This window comes from Passer domesticus, chromosome 11 (assembly GCF_036417665.1).
Source record: "Passer domesticus isolate bPasDom1 chromosome 11, bPasDom1.hap1, whole genome shotgun sequence".
NCBI lineage: Eukaryota > Metazoa > Chordata > Aves > Passeriformes > Passeridae > Passer > Passer domesticus.
In genome coordinates, this window is record NC_087484.1 from 14,385,367 (window position 1) to 14,411,095 (window position 25,729).

The 25,729-nt window shown below is 39.3% G+C and overlaps 2 protein-coding genes across 11 annotated transcripts in view; one reads left to right on the forward strand and one right to left on the reverse strand.

Moving 5' to 3' along the window:
- Window positions 1-25,729, reverse strand: part of PLS1 (plastin 1) — a 277,498-nt gene that overhangs the window by 24,029 nt on the left and 227,740 nt on the right. Inside the window, exons 1-2 of one of the 9 annotated variants that reach the window (XM_064385827.1) lie at window positions 12,466-12,543; window positions 11,361-11,535 (exon numbers count right to left, since the gene is read on the reverse strand). The exons of 1 other annotated variant lie outside the window; for it this stretch is intronic. The gene's annotated coding sequence lies outside the window, so the exon portion shown is untranslated. Of the gene's footprint in view, window positions 1-8,865; window positions 8,887-11,360; window positions 11,536-12,465; window positions 12,544-15,158; window positions 15,180-17,570; window positions 17,591-17,799; window positions 17,823-17,913; window positions 18,038-18,109; window positions 18,235-18,291; window positions 18,429-25,729 lie in introns of those variants that run through there. 7 more of the 9 variants (XM_064385830.1, XM_064385831.1, XM_064385826.1 and 4 more) reach the window with 7 other exon arrangements.
- Window positions 18,468-25,729, forward strand: part of ATR (ATR serine/threonine kinase) — a 39,203-nt gene continuing 31,941 nt past the window's right edge. For both annotated transcript variants that reach the window (XM_064385815.1, XM_064385816.1), the window contains exons 1-8: window positions 18,468-18,564; window positions 19,180-19,271; window positions 20,155-20,298; window positions 20,847-21,736; window positions 22,737-22,924; window positions 24,120-24,314; window positions 24,529-24,755; window positions 25,558-25,710. In XM_064385815.1, the coding sequence (XP_064241885.1) occupies window positions 18,506-18,564; window positions 19,180-19,271; window positions 20,155-20,298; window positions 20,847-21,736; window positions 22,737-22,924; window positions 24,120-24,314; window positions 24,529-24,755; window positions 25,558-25,710 (1,948 nt within the window). In that variant the 5' untranslated portion in view covers window positions 18,468-18,505. The remainder of the gene's footprint in view (window positions 18,565-19,179; window positions 19,272-20,154; window positions 20,299-20,846; window positions 21,737-22,736; window positions 22,925-24,119; window positions 24,315-24,528; window positions 24,756-25,557; window positions 25,711-25,729) is intronic.

Sequence of the window (25,729 nt, forward strand, 5' to 3'; positions counted from 1 at the left end):
AGTTTTCTTCTGGTTTAGTGCTTTTGCTTTAGAGCAAGAAAAAATATATTCCCAGAATGACCAAGCTCACAATAAATATATTCTGGTCTGCTAAATGCAGCTGCTTCTTCCCTAAAAAATGTGCATATCAGCAGAACAGGACTGTCACCCATTGGACAAGACTCTAGAAGAGGAAACCTGACTTCAACTATGTTTTAGCATGAATCATGCTGGATGCCCTCAGGAAAGACTGTACTTTTGCTTCCCAACCTTTTGTGGAAAATTTTTCTTCCACGATGCTATACAAACAGAGTTCTTAAACAACAGTGGGTTGTTTTAAATAGATTTTGTCTACTTTACTTGGGTTAGTATTCTCTGTGTCTTCACTGGGACTGCTCCTGTGGGTCACACAGGATATGGCCTTGAGTGTGGGTGGCAAGTTAAGTCTTTTTCCTTCATGTCACTAGATCTTATTTAAGTACTAAAATCCTTCTTACCCGTTTTGCTAAGCTTACTAATAGCATGTACCAGTGTCCATAATGAAAAGGGAAAAAATTAAAATATATATTCAGAAAAAAATAACCCTTCACACAGATATTTCTGCAAGTACCTTCACTGGGAACCTGATATGGCAATTAAAGAAATAATGAACTGTGGAAAAATTGGTGAAAAAATTAAAACATTTAAATGCAAATTACTAAGGAAATTTAAACAGCTCCAAATCTAAAAAAAAACAAACAAAAACCAAACAGATGACACTCCTCTGAAATACAGAAATGACATGACAAAGCATAAGTGAAATATTTAGCTACGCAAGTATAAAAGACAACACCATTAAAGTTGTTAACTATTTACCATTATCATGACTCAGATCTTATAAATTTCTGCCAAGCTGCATAAAATTAGTTTCACTCCTGCCCTTTTATAATTAATAATTCAGATTTTCCATCATGTTCTATTTCATAAAACAGCAATCTTTGATTTCCAAAGACGTTGATTATTTCAGTTACACAGTAGAAACATCTGTTCCTGAATGAATCAGAAAAAGAAAGCTAATAACTGCTCTAAAGAGACAGCCTTAAATAGCCTATGATATCCTGACAGGGTAAATTATCTGGTCAATTAAATGGCAAAAGTGCTGCAATCATGGTTCAGGCATTCAGGAGAGACAGAGTTTGAACATTCAGAGACAACACCTTAACTAGTCAGACATTACAGACATTTCCAGTCCACAAACAGGGACCTTCTATCTAAACTAATAAATACCTTGCACACCCAGGCCCATCACCACCCAACATGACTCAGAGCACAGGCAATTCTGACAACATTTAGCCCCCAGAGGTATCTGGGTCTTGGATCTATGACTACCTGCTCAAAGGTATATTCATTTCCAGAGAACATTTCTCTGTACTCTGAGGGCGTTCATACGACACTTGGATTTTCTGCAGTCTCCACCTACAATAAACCACTTCCCGCTGCTCCAGGACAGGGTAGGTACAAACACTGTTTTAATGCTGATGAAGCACCCTTGATCCTTTTTTTTAGTCCTTGAAAATATGCTTAGTATGAACTGGCAATATTTATATAGTCCTAACCTGCTTTCTATGCCTGGAAGGCTTTTTCAACCTAAAGATAATTCACTGGACTCTGCTGGAAATCATCCACATCCAACATAAAACAGATACAAACTATTGTTGGTACCATTGTGGTATTTCTTTGTGTGCAGAGGAGTATCTATGGCTGAGCAACCACAAAGGATGAAGTGAGTAGGTCAAAGAGAGCTCCTGCCACATTTTTGACCTGTTATCGAAGCTGTCAGAAAAAACAGATCAGTTAATTGGCAATCAGGCCCAATAGTTGTCTCCATCCATGCAGGCAAGTGGCAATTTCTTTTCCAGTTCTTCATTCAAATTCTATTTGCCTCATTTCCACACGCAGCTGCTACTGCAGTGACAATGGAGTTCAGAATGCTGACTCGAGAGCTTATTTTCTTTTGTTGCAGTTCTTTTTGTCTGCATCAGGGACACACCTCCTCTATCCCTGCTGCAAATACTGCCTATTGCTGCATCATTCTTAAAGCTCTTGTCTCTAATTACAGCCAAGAGAGCATCATTTGCATATACAGGTTGTGCTTTTATGTCAACAACCAGCTGGTTATTACAATGTACTATCTATAATTACAAAACATGAAAATTCTCCTCTTATTTGGCTTTGAATCTGCTACAGATTTTAATGGGAAAAAATCCCCCCAAAATACAGCTTAACCTGTAGTATTCCTGTGTTAGTTATCCAGGACTCTAAGTCAATGTGATGACTTAGGATAGATTTCAAGCACTATTAGTGTCTTTTAATCTCGGAATAAACTAGGAGTTCTATCCAGTCTCAGTGGGAAAGTAATACATTGTAAGGCATAAGACACACAAAAGAAACTTTAAAACAATATATTCCAATCACATATTCCCTTTAGACAGTAAGGTAAGAGGAAATGCTAATTAAAAATTACTGGAAATATCCAGATATAATAAAGATTTGTGCAATGGAACTAACATACAGAATGTTAGCTTGATATGAACACACACAGAGAGGTTTCTGATTTTTATCAAGGTTTACTCAGGTTTGTTTATTCTGTTTATTTTTTGGTTTCCCCACCCCAACTCATCTTAGACTGAAAGAACTTTTTATTTATGCCAAGATTATTTTTGTCCTTCAACTAAAAAGATGATTAGGGGACAACTGAATCGATCCTTTAATAACATGAAAGCACAAATTGCTTTAGGTGTTGCACTGGTGGTCTGTAATAAAACAGCAGTGGTGATTAATCTTAATTAAATTAAGAAAAGGTATGTTTTTACCTTACTGTGATCAGTCTCAATCTTTATGACAAATGAATAATCACCAGAGTTCAGTGACTTTATGATTTCATTGTTATTGTTGTTTGCCCTGGCATAGGATATGGAAAGATAAGTTATCTTTCCTGTATCACTAGTAAGGCTGGAGGAGAGATCATTAGGAAAGAACTGCACTGCATGCAAAGTGAAAGAAGCCTTCGTTGTGGAACACAGTCACAGAATCACAGAATGCCAGGTTGGGAGGCACCGCAAGAATCAGGCGGCCCAACCTTTCTTGGCAAAAGCACTCTCCTCTCTAGACAAGATGGTCCAGCAGCCTGCCCAGCCAAATCTTAGAAGTGCCCAATGCTGGGGAACGCACCACTGCCCTGGGGAGATTATTCCAATGGCTGACTGCTCCTCTTTGTAAAAAATAGTCTTGTGACCAATTGGAGTGTCCCCAGGAGCAACCTGTAGATATTACCCCTCCTCTTTTCCATGTGACTTCTTTAAAACAGGAGTAACAGCCTTTAAATACTGGACCATGGTGATAAGGTGTCCCCTACACCTTCTTTTCTCAAGGCTGAACAAACCCAGTTCTCTCAGTCTTTCCTCCTATGATCTCTGTGGCCCTTCTCTGGACCACCTCCAGCCTGCCCACATCTATATTTGTGGCAGGAACCAGAACTGGACACAGTATCCCAGGTGTGGCCAGCTCTCAGAAGCAAGTAATCTAACACACCTGTAGACTGACAAGCGCTAGGCTTTATAAAGAAAAAAGATAAAAAAATAGATCCACTCCAAATGCAGAAAAGAGAGCACCAAAAGATCAAAGTAATTAGCTATATACATACATGTATCTGTATATGTACATAGACATATATATATAAATAAAGGTGTTGCAAGTATATGGCTAATTTTTGAAAGAAGAGATGGGGTATAATCATGATATCAATGAGTAGTTCGAAGAGCAAAATTCTTCCAATGTGATACAGTCAGTCTGAAGCTTTATAACCTGGAACACTCAGATTGTATTTCTCAGCCCGGGCTTATAAACATGGCTGGATATATTTATGATGATCAAAAGTATTTAATTGCTAGAAGCTAAAAGATAATGAAGAACTAACTATATAAACCAATATTCAACATACAAACCAATGACCCATGGAATTTTCATCTTTTAGGAACGACATTACACAGTGAACAAGGTACAATTTAAGAGGAAAAAATAGTATTTTTAACTTCACTGACCTTTGTTAAATCAAGGCTATCAAATCAGCCACAGTGATAAATTTTGTGTCCACAAAACATGTATCTCATGAAAGGAGGACTAGATGTACACTGAAATTAATTACTCACTCCATAGGAATTCATTCAACATAGTACAGTAACTATGGTCAGTAACAGAATCAACATTTCCTCTATGCCTTCAGATAAACCTGGATGAATAAGAAGTAAAACAAGCTGAGATACTGAATTATTAGACTGGTCATGGGCCTGCTCTGAGTTCATTTACTGTGGTGTAAGTACAGAACAATTTCATGAGGCTCAGGTCAGCATTAAGAGCAATTCTCTTATAAGGCAGATAAAAGCTCACCTCAGTAAGATACCTTTTCATCCAAACAAAACGCCTCCAGCTTCCTTTGGCTGCTGAGGGTACAGACTAGCCATGCAAATTTATCAACAGTATCAGTTTCACGCAGTTTCCTTTGCATGCATCATTCAAGAGGATCTCAAACTGCCTGTGCTTTGTGTTGTTGCATTCAGCACTCCAAATAAAACATATCAACAGAAACCTTACCTATGCCTATACCACTTGTAGGCAAGTAATTTTGAAAAAAGCCTGTTGCACACTGAGTTCATGGAAGAACCTTTCATGAAACATTCTGCAAACCCAATCTCTTTACAGTCTAGCTACACCAACATTTTGGGCTGAATTTGCCCAAATGGATTACCTCAGATCACATTCTGCTTTAATTAGTTATTTTTAAAATATTTATACAAGCTTCACCTGCTTCCAGCACAGAGCTGTGAATACTGTCAAGAGCAAATCTGAAATAGTGACATTCTCTGTGAAACTGGGACATTGAGGTGACCCAAGTCAATAACACTAGCACTGAAGTCCTGTACACACAAGTTACTACACTCTAATTATATTTTCTGATGTTTATGAATACTGTCATTCTTAATACTAGTAGTTATGGTTAGATCACTTCTGCAAGTAACAGAGCAGCAAAGGAGTTAAATTTTTTATTTCTGTAGTACAGTGTGTCCAGGGCTCCGTACCTGATAAGAAACCATTTCCAGGCAAGTACATAAACAAAGCTGCTTCCATGCAACAAGCAGCTTTTCTTTAGGATTTGAAAACACCAGGCAAATCAGTATTGGAATAACAAAACAAGATTTTTCTCACACAACTCTTGGTAAGACCCAACACTTCTGTTTTTCAGAACACAAGATCAGACTGTTGACAAAAACAATGTACCCCTTAATCTGAATCAAAATCATTCTACTTTTGAAATGAGATTTAAGTTTTCTGTGATGAAAACATCAATACTCAGTATCTTAACAATCTTAATTTTTAATGTAATTTAAATATATTACCTTTCCAATAAATTTTGGAGTGCAGAATCAAAGTATGCAATACAAAATAATAAATGTATGCCATATTACAACAGCAAATTAAGGGACAAAACCAAAGTTTCCCTACAGAATTTTTAACATGGTTAGAATATAAAAAACTGACCAAATTAAAAGTTGGATACAGTGAATCTGCTAAAGTGGCACTTGCTCTCACTTTTATTATGGACAGCCTTTACATTGGTGAAAGTTCAATAACAGCATGTAGATGGTATCCAAACTATGTCAGAAGTACTGACATAAGGAAAATGGAAGTGTAGGAAGAGCCAGAGTACACTCTAGCCATAAACCTTAATTATTGTTTATGCTATCTCAGCATCTTTCACGGTTTTCATTCCTCATCAACACAAATATTTAGTCAAGAAAAAGAACACAAAAGGGATAAGAACTGAATTTTTAATATAAACATACCAACTACCCACTAATAAGACTGTTTCCACTAAAAAGTGTTTTCAGAATTAATTGTGAATAAAAGCAGCTTATGAAATAGAATAAACAAGAATAGAGTTACTACATTCTACAGTAGAAAAGGATGGTCCTGTTAGGTCTGTTTCAAGGAGTTTGAGCCTATGACTTGGTAGGCAGACAGCTTGGAAACACAAGGTGAAATGCCTGGATGACATCAGAAGCTTGGAAGGTGTGCCACCAACCTAAAGCAGTTCAGCTCTGGAACATCCTATCAAGCCTCACAGCTGGCCTAAAGGAGATTAGTTACTGTGGCACTCAGGTAGAGGACATACATCTTCCTTATTATCACAGCAAAGGTACCATGGTTATTAAGAACAAGTTTTTCAATTGTATTTCAACAGCTTCAACTGAAGTCAGCTGGCTTTAGGGATTTTCAGAACCTCTAATAATCATGCCACATATAAAGTAGTGAAAAACTTGGGAAATAAATAAGTGCAATGCAATTGCAATCTCCTTCCAAGAGAGACAGAAGCAGTTCTTGTTTGGTGCTGCCATGGAAACACAAGTGTTAGTGTAAACACCCAGTGCCTCAGTTTCATAGTTCATAACGCAGAATGTCATAGACATAATATTTTGATTTAACAATAAGGAAGTATTGCATCCAGCAACAAAATCTACATGCTGTTAATGACACACAGTTGCGACACAAAGACAGGAAACAATGGGCAAAAACAGTGTGAGAAGTGGGAGAAGGGAATTCCCTTGGGAGACATGAGATCACACAGGACACCTTCCATTTGTTCAGCAAATCCTCCAATAAGTGTCTCCTGAAGCCTATTGGAAAATGTACATTTGTAGAAACCACTGGGATTGTAGTACATGTGACCTTTGTGGGTGTGGTTCTAACCTTCCTACTGTAAATCATTTTAGTGTTGCTTTACTCCCACCTTATTGTCCAGAGTCTAGAATATTTTTTACCTTTTACTGACACAGTTAAAACTAGTCCTTACAAAGGAAATTCACAAGTCCTGGTATAAAACTTGCTGCCCATTTCTGCTGTGTGGATTACACTTGACAGATCCATTTTCATTTCTGTGTTTCTGATATATGACTATATATCGTTACCATTAGGTCCATTCTATTTGCCATTAAAGTCACCTCTATTTCCAATGAAAAACTTCACTCTCGTTAGTCATTAACAGGTTTTTCTTAGCTCAAGAACACTACTTAAATTGCCCACCATAACCCACAAAAACAATGCTAACAGAAGTGAAGCAACCCCACCACCTCATCTTTTTATCCAAGAATGTGAAGTTGGAGTTTTGAACATAAACATTTAAAGGCACTGTTCTGAAAGCAAGACTCCTGCTTTTCCATTTCACACATGGCAATGTATTTAAGCAATTCCTGATTGCAGAACTACATTCAAATTAATTAGCAAGGAAATAACAGAATTAAGGTGAATTGGTAGAATAAACTTCTTTACATGTGTAAACATCAAAATGTTTACGCTGCTCCAGGAAGCATTTGACTGAGACTTGAACAGAAAATTCAATCAATATCCTGTACTGTTTCATTTACCTGACATATTCTTCTCTCTTCTCACCATCAATATAATTTACCTTCTCCAATTTGATACTTTCCAAATATCAGTTTATTATACTGAAATGCATGTCCCATGCTGACTCATCATTTAGCTTCCCTGGGCACAAAGGTGCTAGACCCTCCTTCCTGAAGAACTTGCTCAAGCTCCCACCAAGCACCTTTCCTGCTCCTCCTGCTCCAAAGGCTTCCTTTGCCTCACTGACCTTGTCCCCCTATGAGTATCTTTGCTTGTGCATCACTTCTGAATGCACCCACGGCAACCAGGAAAATTTCCTGTCTCTGGAGGGCCACAGTTGGCAAGGATCAGGCCTTCCAATTAACACTGGAGCTTCTACCTCCGACGCTGAGACCAAAAGCAAGGAAAATACAGGCTGAACCTCAACTACAGCAGCTAAACACAGGAATTGTGGCAAAACGAGTTCCTGCAAAGGTCAAAGCACCGTATCATTTTCAGCATGCAAATACATGTTAGAAGGAAAGAGTACCAATAACAAAGAGACAATTTTATGAGTTTACTCATAAAACCCCTTTGATTACCAGCAACTGCTCTGAAGAATAGATTTTTTTAGTCCAAGCTTGGTGTCTCTGTGACATTCCATTAGAGCAAACTACACTAAAATATAAATGGAAAGGCTACACTACTAAAAGCAAGTTCATTCAGGAACTCCATCCTCAAGTCACTCTTTTGTGCCTAGGCTGACATTACGTATCAAGTTTACAACAGCAAAAGAGAGAGCTAAAAGACACAGCAGCAAATGATACTTAATCTCTTTTTCTCTGTCTAGGTTTAGGAAGATGCAGCTTTTGTTAGCATGCAACTACCATGACAAATCTAAGCTGCATTATTTTTAAAGGGCATTTCAGTTGGAAAATATTCTGAAATTCTTACTGAAATATATGTATCAATAAAAACCTCATACTCAGAACTCATGTGTTGGCAGAACCCTCATTTGACAGTAGAACTTTTTGGGTATCTCAGTACTCTGAAATAAGATTCAGAGGTCAAAGTTTATGCTTTAATTTTTCTTTTACTTCCTTAATAAACTATAGCACTGCTAGTTAATTACTAAACAGAAAAGCTAATGAGCAGCAATAGTCTGCATTACAAAAATAGCTTTTCCAAAAAAATCTACAAATTAGACCCCAAGCAACTAAAAACCCCATGAAATATGGAATAACACCTGTCTTCTGTTTTCAAATACTTCCCATTATTATCAGATTAACTTTTTAAGCCCTGCTTTGCAGTAACTGGCAAGACTTGAAATTTGTTTAAGAATTAAACAGACTCTTGTGTACTTTCTCAACCCCACAAACTGTGCCAAATTACAGTTAAATTACGAGCTTCACAGTTTTTGAGACTTTGCTGGATTTTGCATTCTGCCTTCTCCAATCAAAGTGTACTCACCTTGGACTGTTTAATCTGTTACAATGTCACTGATCTTTTGCAAGGATGTCAGTATTTGTCCCAAGCCTGTTTCTTCCAGGTTCGGTGCCACTTGAGAGGCAAGACATAATTTATTCCCTATTTTTTGCTGAGGAATAGGCTTCAGCCTTCTATGCCATTCATAACTTCAAAAAAGGATCTTTTCCTTAAGCCAACTGGAACATTATGAACCATTTTTCTCTTCCCTGAGCATGAAGGTAACATTTGGTTACCACGTAACTGAGAGACAGAACTATGAGCAGAGCTCTCCCTGAACAAACAGCCTAGCAGGCAGAAGAGGAGGGAGCACAACTCCACAAAACTGCCTTACCCTGCCCTGTGCCTGCTCCTTGGTAGCTGAAGCAGGAAACCTCACCTTGCTACAAATAGTAAAACTCCAGCAGAGACACACAGGCTAACTCTGACTAATGAACTTAGTTTTAAGGTCACCCCAGAAGTTAATCACGTGAATATCATTAAGAGTAACAACAGAAATGCATTCATTCTGCCCTTAGCAGTTGAATTTATAGCCACATATCCTCCATACTCTGGCTAACTGCAGTTAGTACTGAATAGATGTGCGGTGCCAGAATATTTTCCAGTTTTCATTAATTATCAGATGGCAGTATGGCCTTCTGACACCCACTAATGCCTCCTTCAGCTCCACATGGTTCAAAAGATTATTAGATTAGACTGATCAGCTACTATACCGCAAGCAAGCCAGGATTTTCTGTCATGGAAAATTCATAGGTTATTTTTGGGTTTCTTTTTTCATTGGTCCAGCTAGAGGGAAAAGGAGGGTCCTCCACAACACACGGCCAAAGCAACTGGCAGCATTTGAAAGCCAGTCCCTTCAGAGCCACAGATGCCCAAGTGCCACCTGTGTGCCAGCTCAGAGCTTTAAGGAGCTATGTTTGCCCAAGTGCTCAGGATAAAAGGAGCACATTAGTAAATCTGAGTAACTAAAGCTAAATAGAGTATTGTTCATACCTTCTAAACTAGAAGACTATCTGGGGCACACAGGAAGCTCATTTGCTGGTACTGTAGTTCTTAATAATTAGGCCAGAATAAAACATCTACAGTTGTTGCTGCCAACTGTCATTTTTAATCATGTTTTGTAGATGAAAAAGAACAAAATTCCTGAGCAAATTTTTTCATAACTAAGTTATTCAAAATCTCAGCCTTAGGATTCCTATGATTAGGATATAACTTTATGTTCTTTAATGAAAACTGCTTCTGATGCTTTGGTGAAAACTTTGCCATTATTTTTTGGTAAACATCAGAAATCAAAATTAAAAAAATAAACCTATCAAAATCTTGGGTCACAACAATTTATCTTTTTTGCAAGTTTGAGCTTGCAACAGAAGCAAACATCCCTAAGCATTTAAACCATACACTGCAATTATGCAACAAAATAATGAGTTTTAAAAAAAAGTTTAAACAAAAGATATATCCAGGCATTTCTACTAAAACAATGAAAATCTAATATTTTATTTGTCTGCTGGAAAACAATGCATAAAAGTGTTCATGATTGTTATTTAGAGTTTTTATTTCCTGTTTATAAGTATCATGAAAAAATTCATCTTACAAAATAATGTTAGGTTAATAAAAAAATTTTACAAAACAAATAGTTAAAAAATTATTTGTTGCTTTAAAATTAATTACCTAAAGTCCCAAAGGTGAGACAGACACAATTATACAGTTTCTAGTATGTACTTGCTATAAGGAACAATATTTACAACACAGAAAATGCGGTAAGCTGGATCACCTTTGTGTGATGAGCCTCTTTGCTGAAACACCGAGTATTCTTACATATAATGTATTCACACGTTTTGTGTTAGCCATTTTAAGATGTCCCATGATTAAGGGACAATTGTTGACTCTCACAGGCTGCAGTGAGATTCCAAAGCTGCCAGATTACAGTCCAAAGCCTTTCCAAACTGTGACACTTTCAAAGGAAAACATTAATATTTCTTACACCACTCTGAAGTCGTGAACACTTGTTCAGACTTTGAGAGGAGATTTTCACATATTGTTAAAATGAAATACATAGCCAAAAAGTGACTCTTTGATAAGATGATCAACTGTGATCAACAGATAAATCAGTTTGTTGGAAAATCAACTCTCACAAGGATAAAATGTCTTTGGAGGAGATCATATAAAATAAGCATTTTATTTCACATAATACTTTAACTGATATGTCTTGGATATTAAGTTAGCCCCAAGTCTACACCAAAGGAATCATTCTACTCCTACTGACCTTCACAAAAACTCAGTAACTCTGTCACATTGTTTACTGTCACTTTACATGGTGACAATTAATGAAAAATAACTCATATTTCTAAGTCTCCAAAATTAATGCTCTTGAACATTAAATAATACCCTATATTTAAATCCCTGTTTTTAAGTTTCTAAACATGACACAGAAATATTTATTGTGCTGTTACTGTCACTCAGCAAGTCAGTACCATGCTTACCTTCCCAAGCTTTCCCCTATTGCTGGTTTGTCTCTGCTGGGTGAGGAGTCCAGTGAGAAGCAGCATAACTGAAGTGACATCTTAATGAAGCACTTCTCAGGTAGCACACAGGCTCGAGTCAATCACTCATCCAACATATGCTTATTTCATTGGGGAGGGCTGATATGGATTAATCCTATTGAGTTTAAATGCCTAGATCTTAATTTACTTAGGAAAAAGCAGAATGGCAGCTTAAAGAATAGACTATATGGCAGACGGGTCTGTTCCATAGATTTACTACACAAAAAAAAAAATCAGGAGGGAAAGCACAAAGAAATTTTGGAATGCAACCAAAATATGTGCTTCTATTATTACAGATAATTTCTGTTTTCCCCAAGACAGTCAGTCCATCAGACAGAAGCTCAGTGAAAAGCCCAGCGTGGCTGACCCAGTAGTGGTCTTTCACACAGCACAAGGGCTGCCATTTCAGGGTGCAAGCACCTTATGAAAACAAACACAACAAGAGTGCCAGAAGTAGGGATTTGCCCTGGCATGACAAAAAACAAGTCCTGTGCTGCTGCCAAGCTTCTCTTGGGAGCAGCTTTGGTAGGAGGTGACCAAACCACCTTGCCCATGGTAAAGAGGCCAATCTCTGGTTTGAGTTTCAAGCAGAATGGTCAAAGATACTGGAAACTTTAAGGAGTGCACACATTACTTTTGATTATTTTTTAATCTCTAGTAATAGCAGAACAATGAAATGCCTTTTGAGAGATCAAAGCTATATAAATGTCAATGATTAAGATGAACAAGGTATGAGCTTTTAGAAAATTTGTCCAATAGGTGTTGCACTAGTGAAGTAGTTACCTCTATATGCAACTTCAAGCAAGTGACAACTAACTCTTCTAAAAAAGAGGAAATTGATATTATTAAAATTATAATTAACTCTCTTTAAAAAAAATTATTGATAAAATATAAATTTATGTGCTTCTAATATTTTGTCATTTGGGATGTGAAAAATATTCTGCCCCATACAATTAAATACACAGCTACAATTAAGTGGCTGATGATAAGTAAAATGAAATATATCTTTACATTCAGTTATTTCACATTGAACACATCATGTTACCTGGAAAGGGAGGAGGAAATCCTCACTAGCTTCAATTAAATAGATCTTGATTCTATAAATCAAGCTTGGAAGGACTAGAAACACTGCAGAAATAAAATAATCAGCTCAATGGAAAATTATAACTTCATACTACTTTACACTGCCTTACCTTTAGGCTATAATAGAAATAATTTCATTTCCCTTTGTCATAAGGTGATAAATTAGCACAAAGAGAAGCAATAGGACATGTGCAAACACAATGGGAGGAGATGTGGAGTTAGAAGAAGAGCTTGATAAATCAGCAGGACAAAAGCATTCCAAACTATAAAAATTCTGGAAAAGAAAAGCTATCAGAGAACAGCTGGTTTGAAAGGAACAAGTGGGTCCTGAATCTTGGACAGAAACAAACTCTTGAAATTGCATTCAAATAAATATAATCTTGCTGAGAACATATGACTTAGTACTTCAGCTTTTCTACATGTCAGTGTTTTTTATCAGTCTATTCAAGCACTGATTATTAATGAGATGAAGGGATGAATACACTAATTGAACAAAAGTGGGAAATACTGGATCCAGCTTTTTTTCCTCCTCTAGTGACTATTATTATTAAGGAAACATCTGCCAAGAGAGCCCTGAAAGTGGGTTGATAATCCTCTTCCCAGCAAAAGCATGCATGGAGAAGCACACAATCTTCTTTATGCATAATTTATTTCTGAGTCTTAGCAATATCAGTCTCTCTGACGAGCTATTGTGATGCAGTACCTTTATTCTCCTTGGACACCTGTATGGAAGAGCAGTAACCAAGTACACACCTCCACAGAAAAACCTAGGAGTTCATCAAGTTATATTTAGAAGTAGCAAAACAAATAATCATGTAAATAATAAGACCATAGCTAACACTTAGCATTTGACCAGATGAATCAAAGCTGAAATAATGTAATTAGTAATTTTATGACAAATATTATACACCAGAGAATAGAGAAATTATCCTTACTGTTTCATTTTCAACCCCTTTTTGAAAGATTTAGCAACAGCAATGATTAAAAACCTTAATAAAGAGACCAGTAATGCAGAATGGGTTCTGTCAGTAACCTGGAATTTCTGATCCATATTGATCTGACCAATGTCATTTGTTTTCATTGTTAATATTGCTTTACAAATCACACCACCAGGGACTGTTTGCCCCTTGAATGTCAGGCTGAAAATGAGCTAATAAGACACCACCTTCCACAGAAGGTCTTCAAACCTAGGCTGTTGCTCAGCTCAGAACTACATTTACAATTTATTGCTTCCTTATTCTCTGCCACAGTACAGTGGAGCCTTGCCCAGGGACAGTTGTTTGTTGGGATCAGATTCTGCCCTACATTTATTTAATCTGTTTATGTAGACATGGTGACTTTTGGAGCTTTTATGGAAACAGCTATCAAGGATGTGAAGTATTTCGGACATTGTAGTGAATGCTATGAAAGTATTTTATTTAAGTTATTACTGCAAAAAGAAGGGTGGAACATTACAGTGAGACTTCACGTGAAGTCTTATATGTAAGAGTATCCCTAAACTTTTCACTTTAGGTATTTCCATATACCAGGCTGTTAAGCTGATGTCTATTCTACTGACAAAACCCTCACAGAGCAGCAGAAGCTCTGAGTACTGGGAAAATACTCACCAAGGAATGAAGAAGTGATAAATAGTGCTCCACTGCATATAGATTTAATTTAATTGCTTTCCAAAGCAGATGAAAAAAGGACAAAAAACATTAATTCCCCTTCTCCCTCCTCCATTGCACTGATTTCTATAGTAAGCAATACAATGGGGAAAGTGAACATTTAGCAGAACTTTTATCAATATTCCCATACATAAACTCTATTCCAGTTTTTATCAGTACAAAACGCAGAATCAGATGGAAAAGTATAGCTTCTAATAAGTCTCTCAGAAAACTACAACTTCCCTCTATGAAAACTGGAGCAATGCTAGCTAGTACAGTTTTTCAGATTTTCATTGAAAAAAATATTAGAATAAAAGAACCTACATAATTTCAACAGTCAGAATTTTCAAATGTAGTTTAAATGACATTTTAAATGCATATTGCCCAATTTTCTCCCAGCATGACTAGTACAGAGTTTTAAAGGTCTCTAATGGATGTTTAAGCATCACTGTGGCTACAAGTTTTTTTAAAAAGAGTAAATTCCAGATTCTGTAAATTTTTCTTTAGGAAACTATAATCCAGGAATTTTAACTCTCACTCAAAATGTCTTGATGATATACACTGATACCGATAGTAAATACATCTGTGAGTTTCCTCCACAGCTACCAGCCTCAAGAATAATACTTTTCTAGAAATACTAGGAAGCAAGAAACAGAAAAAAAAATATATAGGCAACTATTTTTAAAAGTAGTAGTTGCAGATAAACAAAAAACAGTAATTGCTGCTATACAAACAATAAAACTAGATTCCAAAGGAATGTATAATCTAATATGCCATTTCTCCAAATTACAAAATACTGTATTTTACATGATCAGTAGTATATTAGTAGGCTTATTCATAAAAAAAACCACGAATAAGGGCTTGCAGGACTAGGACCTGTCAAGATTATATTTAGAAATCAAATAGATTTTAGTGTTACATGTTTTCTTTTCCCACTTCTTTCCCCTCTTGTACCTGTTGGTTTTTCTTAGCTGGATGTACACAATCAGCTTTTAGGTTTCTGGCTTACCTGTTGTCCTCACCACCATTTACTGTTTCCATTTTTTACTCTTTTGTTGAATCATCAGACCAATATTCAGGGTGACACATAATTTTAATCTGTGCCACTTCATTCCAGCCCAGTTGACTAAGCAACAGAGGCAGAGATAAAAGCCTCGAGTGCTGAAATCCACATTCTTGCAGTGCAGAGGAGCAGCGCCCTGTGTCCAAAGGTCAGCAGCTGCATGACTGCAGAGGGAAATGAGACTTGGAGCACTCACAGCCTCTGTGACTGCAGCAGCCCTGCAGATGAGGAGCCACAAGCCCAGCCTGACACAACTCCTTAGTGCAGCTCCCAGGACCCTGGGCACCCTCTCAGCTGGGGAGGTCACAGCTCTCAGCTCCTGAGCACCAAGGAACACACACGTGCACTTACACAGATCCTCCTGTCTGCCTGCAGGACAGCTGAGAGTGAACTGCAGCCACACCAGCCTCTGAGGGAATGGCTCACACACATCCACAGAGCACACGAGCCCCCAGAACAGTAATTATGCCTCAGAACTGAACAACAGAGGGAATAAAAGTACAGTTAACATGCTCTTGTCCTCTCAGACCTGCTGGTCCAAGGCAAAGTCACTCAGTGCCTTAAAATAAGTACAATGACCTGCAGAGGCATGTGGTAAATAAATAATGAAAGCCAAGAGAGAGGCTTGGGTGTGGAAGAATCATGCAGCTATACAGTGAGAGGACTGCTCAAGTAGGGAACAGAACAGAAAAAAAATGAAAGAATTAAAAAAAAAAAAGTAACAGCAGCTTCGGCAGAAATCTTGGAAGTGCTGTATACACTGAATTTGACACTTAGTTGTACCCATCTGCATGAATTTCCTCCCTTGACCCAAGTTCTGCAAGCTGGGCTCTGCTCATCTAAGAATCCTTTCACCAATATGAATCAGCTGCATTGGAGCAGAAAAGTCTCCAGGCACACTATCTTCATTAGCAATTAGCCACTCTCTTCAAATGCATGGTAACATGCCTGCTTTTCCTCCTGGGGGCCAAGAGACATAAAAGTGCAACATAATGAGATGAGAAAGAAAGGAGGAGATGCTTATCCTGTGCTTAAGAAAAGTAAGACATGAAATCAGGTGTTTCAGGTGCTGTTTCCCTGGAGGGTCTATAAAACACTAGGTTGCGTGAGTGAGATTTCTCACACCCTCACAGCACAGTGAAGTTGTTATGGGCACTCTCATGTGGAATTTCTAACACCAGGGTAGCTGGGGAAATTTGATGGTATGGTGAGAAGTCAGCAGATGGGGCTTTGCAACTGGAAAGTAAAATTCACAGGGAAGAGTGGGGAGCAGATCTCCCTGCTGATTTGTTAGAAGTGCTTATTACAAAACAAAAAAAGCCTGAATTACATGCTCAGTGAATGCTCACAGAAACTTCACAACAAATTTATGTAGTATACTAACTATGACAAACGAAAGCATTTCTACAATAACTATACTAATATGATCTCACCGTTGACTCCAGAGATTCCCATGCAAAATCACTTTTTAAAATTAAGCACTTTATGTGCCACACCTATTTTTTCTCAGCAAAAACAATCACCCTATGATGCAGTAAATTTCACTTATTTCTTAGGATAACAAAGTCTTCCTGAACTTCCTAAAATACCAACAGTATCCTGTTCTCTTAGGGATGACACAGGAGTTTTAACTCTACATCAAACTGGCAAGCAGTACAGTTTACACCTTCCTCAGTGTGACTGTCATTTCAGTCTTTGAAATTTACACTCAGAACATTGTTTTCACAATAATGGATACTTTAAATTGAAATAGTCTAGAAAATTTTGTGTTCAAAACAACACTGATAACAAAACCCAGACATACTTGATCTTCTTGAACCATTAAAGCTCTACTTAACAAACCACACAGAGCTACATGGTTCCTGCTTTTTCTCTATGAATGACTCTAAAAAGACTAACATTTTATGATGTCAGCTGGAAGAAAATACTGCAATACATGCTGAAACACAAACTAAGATAAAACCAGTTATATTTTGCAAAGTTTCTTGAAGTATTTTAGGTCCATGCCAAGATACCAGTCTTTAGAAGGCCAGCAGAATTTTACTGAAATGACAAACATGTATTTTGCAGCACAAAAATAATCATCTCTGAAATGAAATATTAGCAATAGGTTCCCGAAAGCATTCATCTGAAATGGTTCAAGTAATTGAAACACACGTGGGCTGTTTTACATGCAAGCGACACAGCCCTAGCACAGTGGAAACAGGCAACAGAATTATCCTCCGAGAGGATTTTATTTCAGCCCAGAAACAACGCTAAGCAAAGTTCATAAACAAACGCAGAAAGAGCCGGAGCTGCTAACGACAAAAACAAAGCTCGGAGTGGAGTGTCCCCTCGCGAACTCTCTGCGGCTCGCACCTGCCCATGGCCCCTCGTTCTATCCTTTCTTCTCCCGGCTGGGGCCGCGCAGCGCCCGACCGCGTCCCTTCGGGCTTCTGCACTACACCTTACACACGAAAACGTTCCGCAAAAGAAACAGAACGTAAGGCGTCACACGCTCAGAAAGTAATGACAATAACAAAAAAGAAAGTCTGTATCTCACACGCGCTGCTCACCGCTACCTGTCAGGAGCGCCCAGCCCGCTCACCTGCCGAACGCGCCCTGCCGCCGGCCCCGCTCCCGCCGGCCCCGGCCCCGCTCCCTCCGGCCCCGGCGCACGGCAGTGCCCCAGAACCGGCCCCGCTCCCCGCTCGCTGCCCACCTGCGCGCGGCCCGTCCCGCAGCGCCCGCGCCCCGCCGGCTCCCGCCGCCACCTGCTGCCCGGGCGGGGCGATGCCGGGTGCGGGCCGGGGCGCTCGGGGCCGGTCTCGGCGGGGCTGTCCCGCACCTGACACCCAGGTGCCTGCGCCAGGCGGAGCTGCACCGAGCGCTCCCTTGTGCCGGAGTTTCCTCCTTACCGCCCCTCACGCTCCACTCCTCGCTTAAGCCACTCTCAAGGCTGCGGCGCTTCCTTTCGCCCATCCCCTGGAGCCCCCGCCCGAACTCCGCCAGGCGCCCGCTGTGGCCGGCTGGTCCCTCAGTGCTGCTGCCGGACCGGCCGAGGCTCGGCGGGGCGCGCTCGGCCCCCGCTGGGTGTTACCTGTCCGTGCAGCGCTGCCCGCGGCAGAGCCCCGCTGGTGCGGCCAGGCGTCCGCGGGAACCATCGGGGACCGAGCCGCAGCCGCCGCGGCCGCCCCGCGTACAGGGACGAAGCGGTTAAAGCCGAGCAGCGCCGCGGGAGGAGGTTTGGGCCCTGCCGGCCGCCGTCCCGCCGTGCCCGCCCCGCGCCGCGCCGCCCGATTCAAAGCGGCGCCATGGCGGAGCAGGGCCTGGGCATGGCCTCCATGATCCCCGCGCTGCGGGAGCTCGCCGGGTAGGACGGGCCCGGCGGCCGCCGTGCAGGGCGCGTGTGTGCGGGGCTGTGCTGCGCTGGGGGAGGCACGCCCGGCGTTTGTGGCGGGGAAGGGGAGAAGGAAGGTGCGAGGTGTCCTGCGGCCGGACCCGCGCCTTGGCCTCAGCTGTCCCTTCTCCCTTCACCCGCCGGCTCTGTCCCTCTGTGCCGCCCGGGGGGCGCTGGCAGAGCCTGACGGGAGCGGCCTGGTGGCCTCAGTCCCTGGTGTGGGGCTGAGTGTGCTGTGGGCGCTCACCGAGAGCCGCAGGAGCTGGAACACGCCGGCTCTGCAGTGCCCGATGGCAGCGCCAGCGCTGCGGCTTTGTGCTGCTGCAGGCAGCGAGCTGCTGTGCAGTGCAACACTGAGATGTGAGCCCACGAGCTGCTGAGGGACAGGCTGCTCACTAAAACAAGAAAACTGAAAAAAACCCAACACCTCCCCCCCAAAACCTCTACACCCCACCAATAAATCAGTTTGTATTTTTTGAAGACTTCTAGAAGAAAATCAGTGTTTGACATTAAGCTGTTGAGACAAACTTCCAAGTAATTAGTTTTTTCTTTAAAATTGGTAACATCCAAATATTCTTCTAATTTTAGTGCTAGTCCAGAGGAATACAACACGGTTGTGCAGAAACCAAGACAAATACTCTGCCAGTTCATTGACAGAATTCTTACAGATGTAGATGTTGGTAAGCATTACGTTCCTATCATCTGAAATTGTCTGCTTTATACTTTTAAGTAATTCCTGCCAAAATTAAAAGTTAAGAAACTTTATAGAAAGTTTTAGTTGAATACAAACCATTTATGACTTAGGTTTAATAAAGTCAGTGATGAAGTATTTTCACATTGGGATGTGAAGTTAAACCACACACAGACACCCCCCAAGGAAGGAGGGGTGAATGCAGTGCAGGGTTATATGGACTCAAATGCTCCCAACACTGAAAAGCAGGAGTGTCCTGTAATGTCACTGTTCATCAGTAACACAGCTTGCAAATCTTAGTATTCACATGTGTCTTTCAGACCTGAAATCTTGCCTGAATCTCAGTTTCTTTCTTGTGCTAACACTGAATAGGATCCCTGGGGGATCTGGGTAAATCTGATATGATTCAGATACCTGTTTCAGTGGAGCAGCATTGGATATATTCAGTGTTTTGTTAAACTTTCTGCTTTAGTAAGCTCAATTTACTATTTAAAACCTTTAATATTCTGGAGTTTGAAACAATTCTCAGCATTGTTTCTCCAGCAAGACTGTAAAGCTTGGGAAACATCAAGTATTTGCTGTTCTTCAGTCAACACACAGTTGGATAGAATTTTAACTGAATGTTAATGCATTTGGGGTTATTAGTAATTTATACTTTCCTTCATCCAGTTTGGAGTCACAGAGAGGGTTTACAACATGCATACAGTTATCTTCATAGATTAAAAATATACTCAGAAGTAATAATTTGAAAGGTTTAATACCATATCACAGTATTTTATATGTATTTTAAAAAGTCTTTCTCATAAAGTGTGAACAAAATTTTTGAAGTGTTTTATTGCAATGCTGATTTGAATATTGTCTTTTTTTTTAAGTTGCCTTGGAACTGATTAAGAAATCAGATTCACAGCCAAGTTCTGTGATGTTGCTTGATTTTATTCAACATATCATGAAATCTTCCCCACTTATGTTTGTAAATGTGGATGGAAGTCAGGAGGAAACCGAATGCAGTTGCATTGGTGAGTTTGTTGAAAATGTTTATGTTGAAGCTTGGTATTTTCAGGATTTAAAGCTGCAGACAGTGGGATTGTCCAAAAGAACAGGGAGGGGGAAAAGGCAGATATGTAAGTTCATAATTGTAAATTTATAAGTGAATATGATGATAGAGTTTTATTATTGTGAATGGATTATCACTTGTGATAATGGAAATTTCTCAGGACAGACTTTGACATTATCCATCACCATTGTATAGATATATTATTATATAGTGTTTATGAGATAAGCTGTACTCAACGCCTGAGGGTGTTTTCTTGACAGAGGAAAATGTCTGGAAATACCAGTGTAAAATGTGTGTCTTCCATTTCCAACACCGTGTTCTGTCCCCTTTTTTCACTTTTTCAATGGGATCTGCTGAATAAATGTCCCAGTGAAGACTCTGTTTACTGACCCTACAAGCATTTATCTCAATGAGTTGAGTTTTAGTGGTAAGCAATCTGCTGTTAGGGAGGTTCTCAGCTGGTGATTTGAGTTTTTATTTAATAATAAAGGTTCTCTTTTATTTTCCTAGAATTTAGTAACTGGATCATAACAAGGCTTCTCCGTATTGCTGCAGCTCCAAACTGCAACACATTGCACAAGAACATTTGTGATGTCATCTGCTCTTTACTTTTTCTGTTTAAAATGAAGAGTGGCTTCATTTTTGAAGCACTAACTAAAGACTTGCTACAGCTTTTTCAAGACTTAATTATCTTGCATGAAAGAGATGAACAGAAGCATCTCTGGGGAGAAGGACTGGTCTGGCCAGTGACTGTACAGAGATTTTCCAGCAATATAAGTGACAAAGTGGGATATTTAAGACTGGCACCATTACAGCTGATGGGTATGCCAAATATAGAATGTTTGGAAGTTGTATTAATGTCTATTCTGACAAATATTGTTGCAGACATCTTTTTTGTAAGACAAGATATTATTCTCTGGGGGATAGGTTGCTCCCTGTTAGAGTATGGCAGTCCAGAAGTTAAAACTTTGGCAATGAAGTTTATGGTGAAGTTAATTCATTTAGGAGGCCCTCCAGAACAGATGGCCAGTGTTTTCTTCACAGTCTTTTATGAAATTCTACAATCAGCACTTGAAATGGATCCTGAGGAATCAGAACTCTTTGGAGAACCACTCTTACTGTTGGTGAGGACATTGCTGCCTTTTGAAGCACATTCTTACAAAAATATTGAACCTGTCTACTTGAATATGCTGCTAGAGAAACTCTGCTCATGGTTTGAAGGGGATGTGTTTAGATGCCTTCAGTCTGAAAAGCTGAAAACTGCTTTTTGCCACATGCTGCAGTATTTTCTGGAGTTTGTTCCAGCTGGCTATGAATCTGCCTTACAAATAAGAAAAGCCCGTATCAGTACCATATGTAGAATATTTGTGAATGTGCTTGGAACTCAGGAAGAACAAAAGGTAGGTTTATTTTAAAAACTGAATTTATTGTGTGAATAGGTCATATACAAAAATCTATACCTATGCAAAGAAGAAAATCTAGGAAATGTAATTTTTAGTTGCATGTTTAGGTTGATACTCCTTTTTTCCCAACTGTTTCACATTTGTACAGGTCAGGGTTCTTAAATCTGGTGGATGTAAGTGGACTCCTGTTTTTCAGATGTATTAAATGTCCATAAGCTATGCAGGCACAACTGTCTGTCCATAATCATAATATGAGATGGGAGTAAGGCCCAGAGTGCACTGGGAAGGCAGCTTTGCAAGTAGTGTGCAGTAGTTTGAAATGCTCTTACTTTCCAACCTTTTGCTCTTAGTCATGGTTGTTAGGGACAGGTAGACAGAAAAGATTAACTTAAAACAGAGTCAATAGTTTAGGTTGGCAGGGACCTTTAAAGGCCATCTAGTCCAACTCCCTGCAATAAGCAGGGACAGCTTCACCTAGATCAGGGTTCAGAGCCCCACCCAGCCTGACCTTGAGTGTTTCCAGGGATGGGGCATCCACCCCCTCCCCACACAGCATGTGTCAGTGTGTCACCACCCTCCTAATAAAAAATTTCTTCCTGATACTCAGCCTAAATAAATCCTGTTTTAGTTAAGAAGCATAACAAGGTGTTGATAATGAGTTGTTGATATGCTGAGTGCCTTTATTCCATACACTCATCTGTATATCCTAGCTGTTTGTTAAACATAGTGTGTCGGTGTGATGGCTTTGGTAGCAAGGTACTATGGCAGGAACTGGAAAACAGCTGAACAAGCTGCATCCTCTCTGTAGCACAACAGGAAACTTCAATGCCCATAAGAGCTTTCATCTTGTAATTATGTTTTTTGAACTGAAAGGTTTTTATGAACTTTTTTACCATGATATTTTGCAATTTAATATTTTAAATCAGAAGCGATAATGCCACATCTTTAAGTAAGGAAGAGCATACATCATGGTACCTCTGTTGTTTGTCCATCCCAGTATCTGGTGAGTCCACTTTATACAGCATTAAAAACACAAACAGAAGAAATCTTTGAGGAGATTCAGCAGAACCAGCTGGAGAGCTCAGATACTGATGGGTGGAGCAGCAGCAGTGATGAAGTTCCAGAGAAAAGACGACGACTGAGCCTATCCACAAAACATCCAAAGAAATCTCCTGCACCTTTAATGTATGACACTTTATAATTATTTTTATAGTACTTTGGCTATTGAATAATAAATGACAACTTCTTGAGACAGTTTCTTCTTAACAGATTGAAAGGGCTTCTGGGGAAAAAAATCTAAATTATATTTTGAGGGATCAAAATCTACTCGTGATTTTAAGCCAAACTTTATTGAAGAGACTGTTTTGAATGTGTTCAATGAAAATTATTTTCATTTTTTCACTCTGAAAACAAAGCTGAGAGCATCCATAGTGTGACAGAATTGTGCTGTTACAATGGATGTACTTAAAGCAGGTCTAGTTAAGTCAAGTTGTGCTTAGATGAACAAAACCAGTTCTCTCAGTCTCTGCTTGTGCTGTGCTCCCTGATTACCTTGGACTTGTGCCAGTAGTTGATTTCTTGTCTTTGGGCACTCAAAATTGGCTCGGGCATGCTGCACTCCAGGTGTGGGCCTGTGATCAGCCTTCACTCTTTGTGAACAGCCCAGGGTGTAGTTGACCTCCTTTAAAACAAGGTCACGCTGCTCTAATATCCCGCTTTTCCACAGGCCTGCTGGGTCATTTTCTCCAAAGCTGCTCATTAATTAGTCAGCTCTCAGTCTGTTCTATTGCATCAGGGGTTTTTTTGCCAGTTGCAGGACTTGTGATACAGACCTTCACAAAGTTCTTGTCAGCCTAATTTTATAGACAGTTGAGATCTTGTGGAAAAGCAGCCCACTTTTCTCCACAGAGCTGCTTGTCTCATTGTAGAAGAGAATCAAGTGCATGGTTTTCCTGTCATAAATACATGCTGGCTGTTCCCAGTCACCTTCTTGTCCCTTATGCAGATAGAAATGAGTTCAAGGAAAACTTTTTCCATAATCTTCCTGGGGACTGAGGTTAGGCTGATGGGCCTATAGTCCTTGGATTCTCTTTTTTTTTGCCTATCTCAATGATGGGTGTAACGTTTGCCATTTTATGGTTGCCAAGACCTTCCAAGGACTGTAGTGTTATATGTTTATAGCCTTTCAGATAAGTCTGAGTCATACTAAAATTCAGAGATAGAATCTTTTCCTTCCAAAAAAACACATTTTAGCTAAAGCTTCATTTGGTATTTTCCTAATGCTATATCAAATATGGATTAGCTCTGGTTTTGCTATGATTATTTATCTTTTCTGAAATAAAGTATGTGTGGGAAAATAATTAATATGGTCAAATTACAGACTTAGCCCTGTAAACATGAAATTGAAGAGTGCTCTGTGGAATGCCATCACTAAGAAAGCTGCATCCTTAATATCTCTCCTTGAGGAAGAAGTTCTGCCCGGGGATGTTCTTCAGACTGTGGAAGGGATTGCAGTAATTCTGCAATTGGCTGCTCTGTGCATAGTTCATTGTTCTCCCCCAACAGATTCCACCAGGTAAAAGTGGGAAACTGTGGGACCAAGAGTTTCTTGTTACTCTCATTACAATCTGTGTAATTACTTTAATGCTTGTGTGTGTGTCAGAATCAATACTGGATGGGTCCTGTACATTTTGAAGAAGTACATTTTCATACTGACTTGGCTTACAAGCAGTTAATATTAAATGTTGTTTGTTGCATTTGTTGCAATGATGTGATTTCTGTTTTAACAGTAAAGAGCATGGAGTGTCTCATCCATGTCACTCTGATACGTGTAAGAATACTCCAAGCTCCTGGGATTCAATGGTGAATGTACAGTTCAAGTGGATTCCCTCTGATTTTACCACAAGAGTGGTGAAAGTCTGCAGAAACCTGTTAGAGGCTGCTAAGCAGATTGTTAATCTAGAACAAGTGATTGACAGAGTAGTAAAAATTTTTGATGCTTTGCTATATGCACAAGGTAAGAAACCCTTTAAGATTGTCTTCTATTTTGTAAATTAGGAATTAGTCTGACCGTATTAAGTCTGTTTTGGTAGAGGTACTGAAATTATTAATCTTGTGCTAATATTCCAACTTTTTTGCAAAAAAGGTTAAGTAAAAAAAAAATCATTATTTTCTGTTTAGAGACCTTCATTTGCATTCCTTCATGAACTGCATTTACTTTTTGTCTGTACTTCTAATGATTTTTATCTGGTCAAGAGAATACATGGGGATAGTGAAAATACACAAAAAAGGGAAAAAACTTGAGCACTTTTCTTTTAAAGACACACAGAGGCAGCATAATTTACTGTCTTTGTTCCACTCAACAATTTCAAAGCTTGTGACCAGCTTCAGCAAACGTGGCATGTGTGGTGCCAAAAATATTGAGTACTTCCATGTACTTCCATGTTTTTTAAAAGTAACTAGGATGGAGGACAGACTCAGTTACCAAGACTAAAATGTTATTATGAGCTCAGCTTACCAGACACACAGAAGTCCAGCTGAAAGTCTTTGCACAAATCCAGAGATACCAAAGTTATATTAATTCTGCTGCTCATGTGTTATATTCTCTCATCTGTTCAATGAAATTTTTAGGTTATTCTGATTTAGCACTATATGATTTATTATTACATGCCTAAAAAGTGATATCAGCATGTGGGAATAGTAATACTAATCTTTGTTGACAGAAAAAGTAATATTTTGTAGTAAATTAAGAACATAAAAAGTTTTATTTTTTTAAATTTATGTTTTAAAATGTTTGTTTTGCTGCTTCTTTCCCCTAGTGAAAATTCCACTGAGTGATCAGATTCTTGATGACTTATGTGGATTGCTGTCTCTGCCCTGGATTTACAGCCATTCTGATGATTCTTCTTTTAAGCCATCTATTTGGGGTTTTGGTCCTCTAGTTTTGAGTCAAAAAATTGCACAGAGTTTCTGTAAGTATGTTAAAGTATA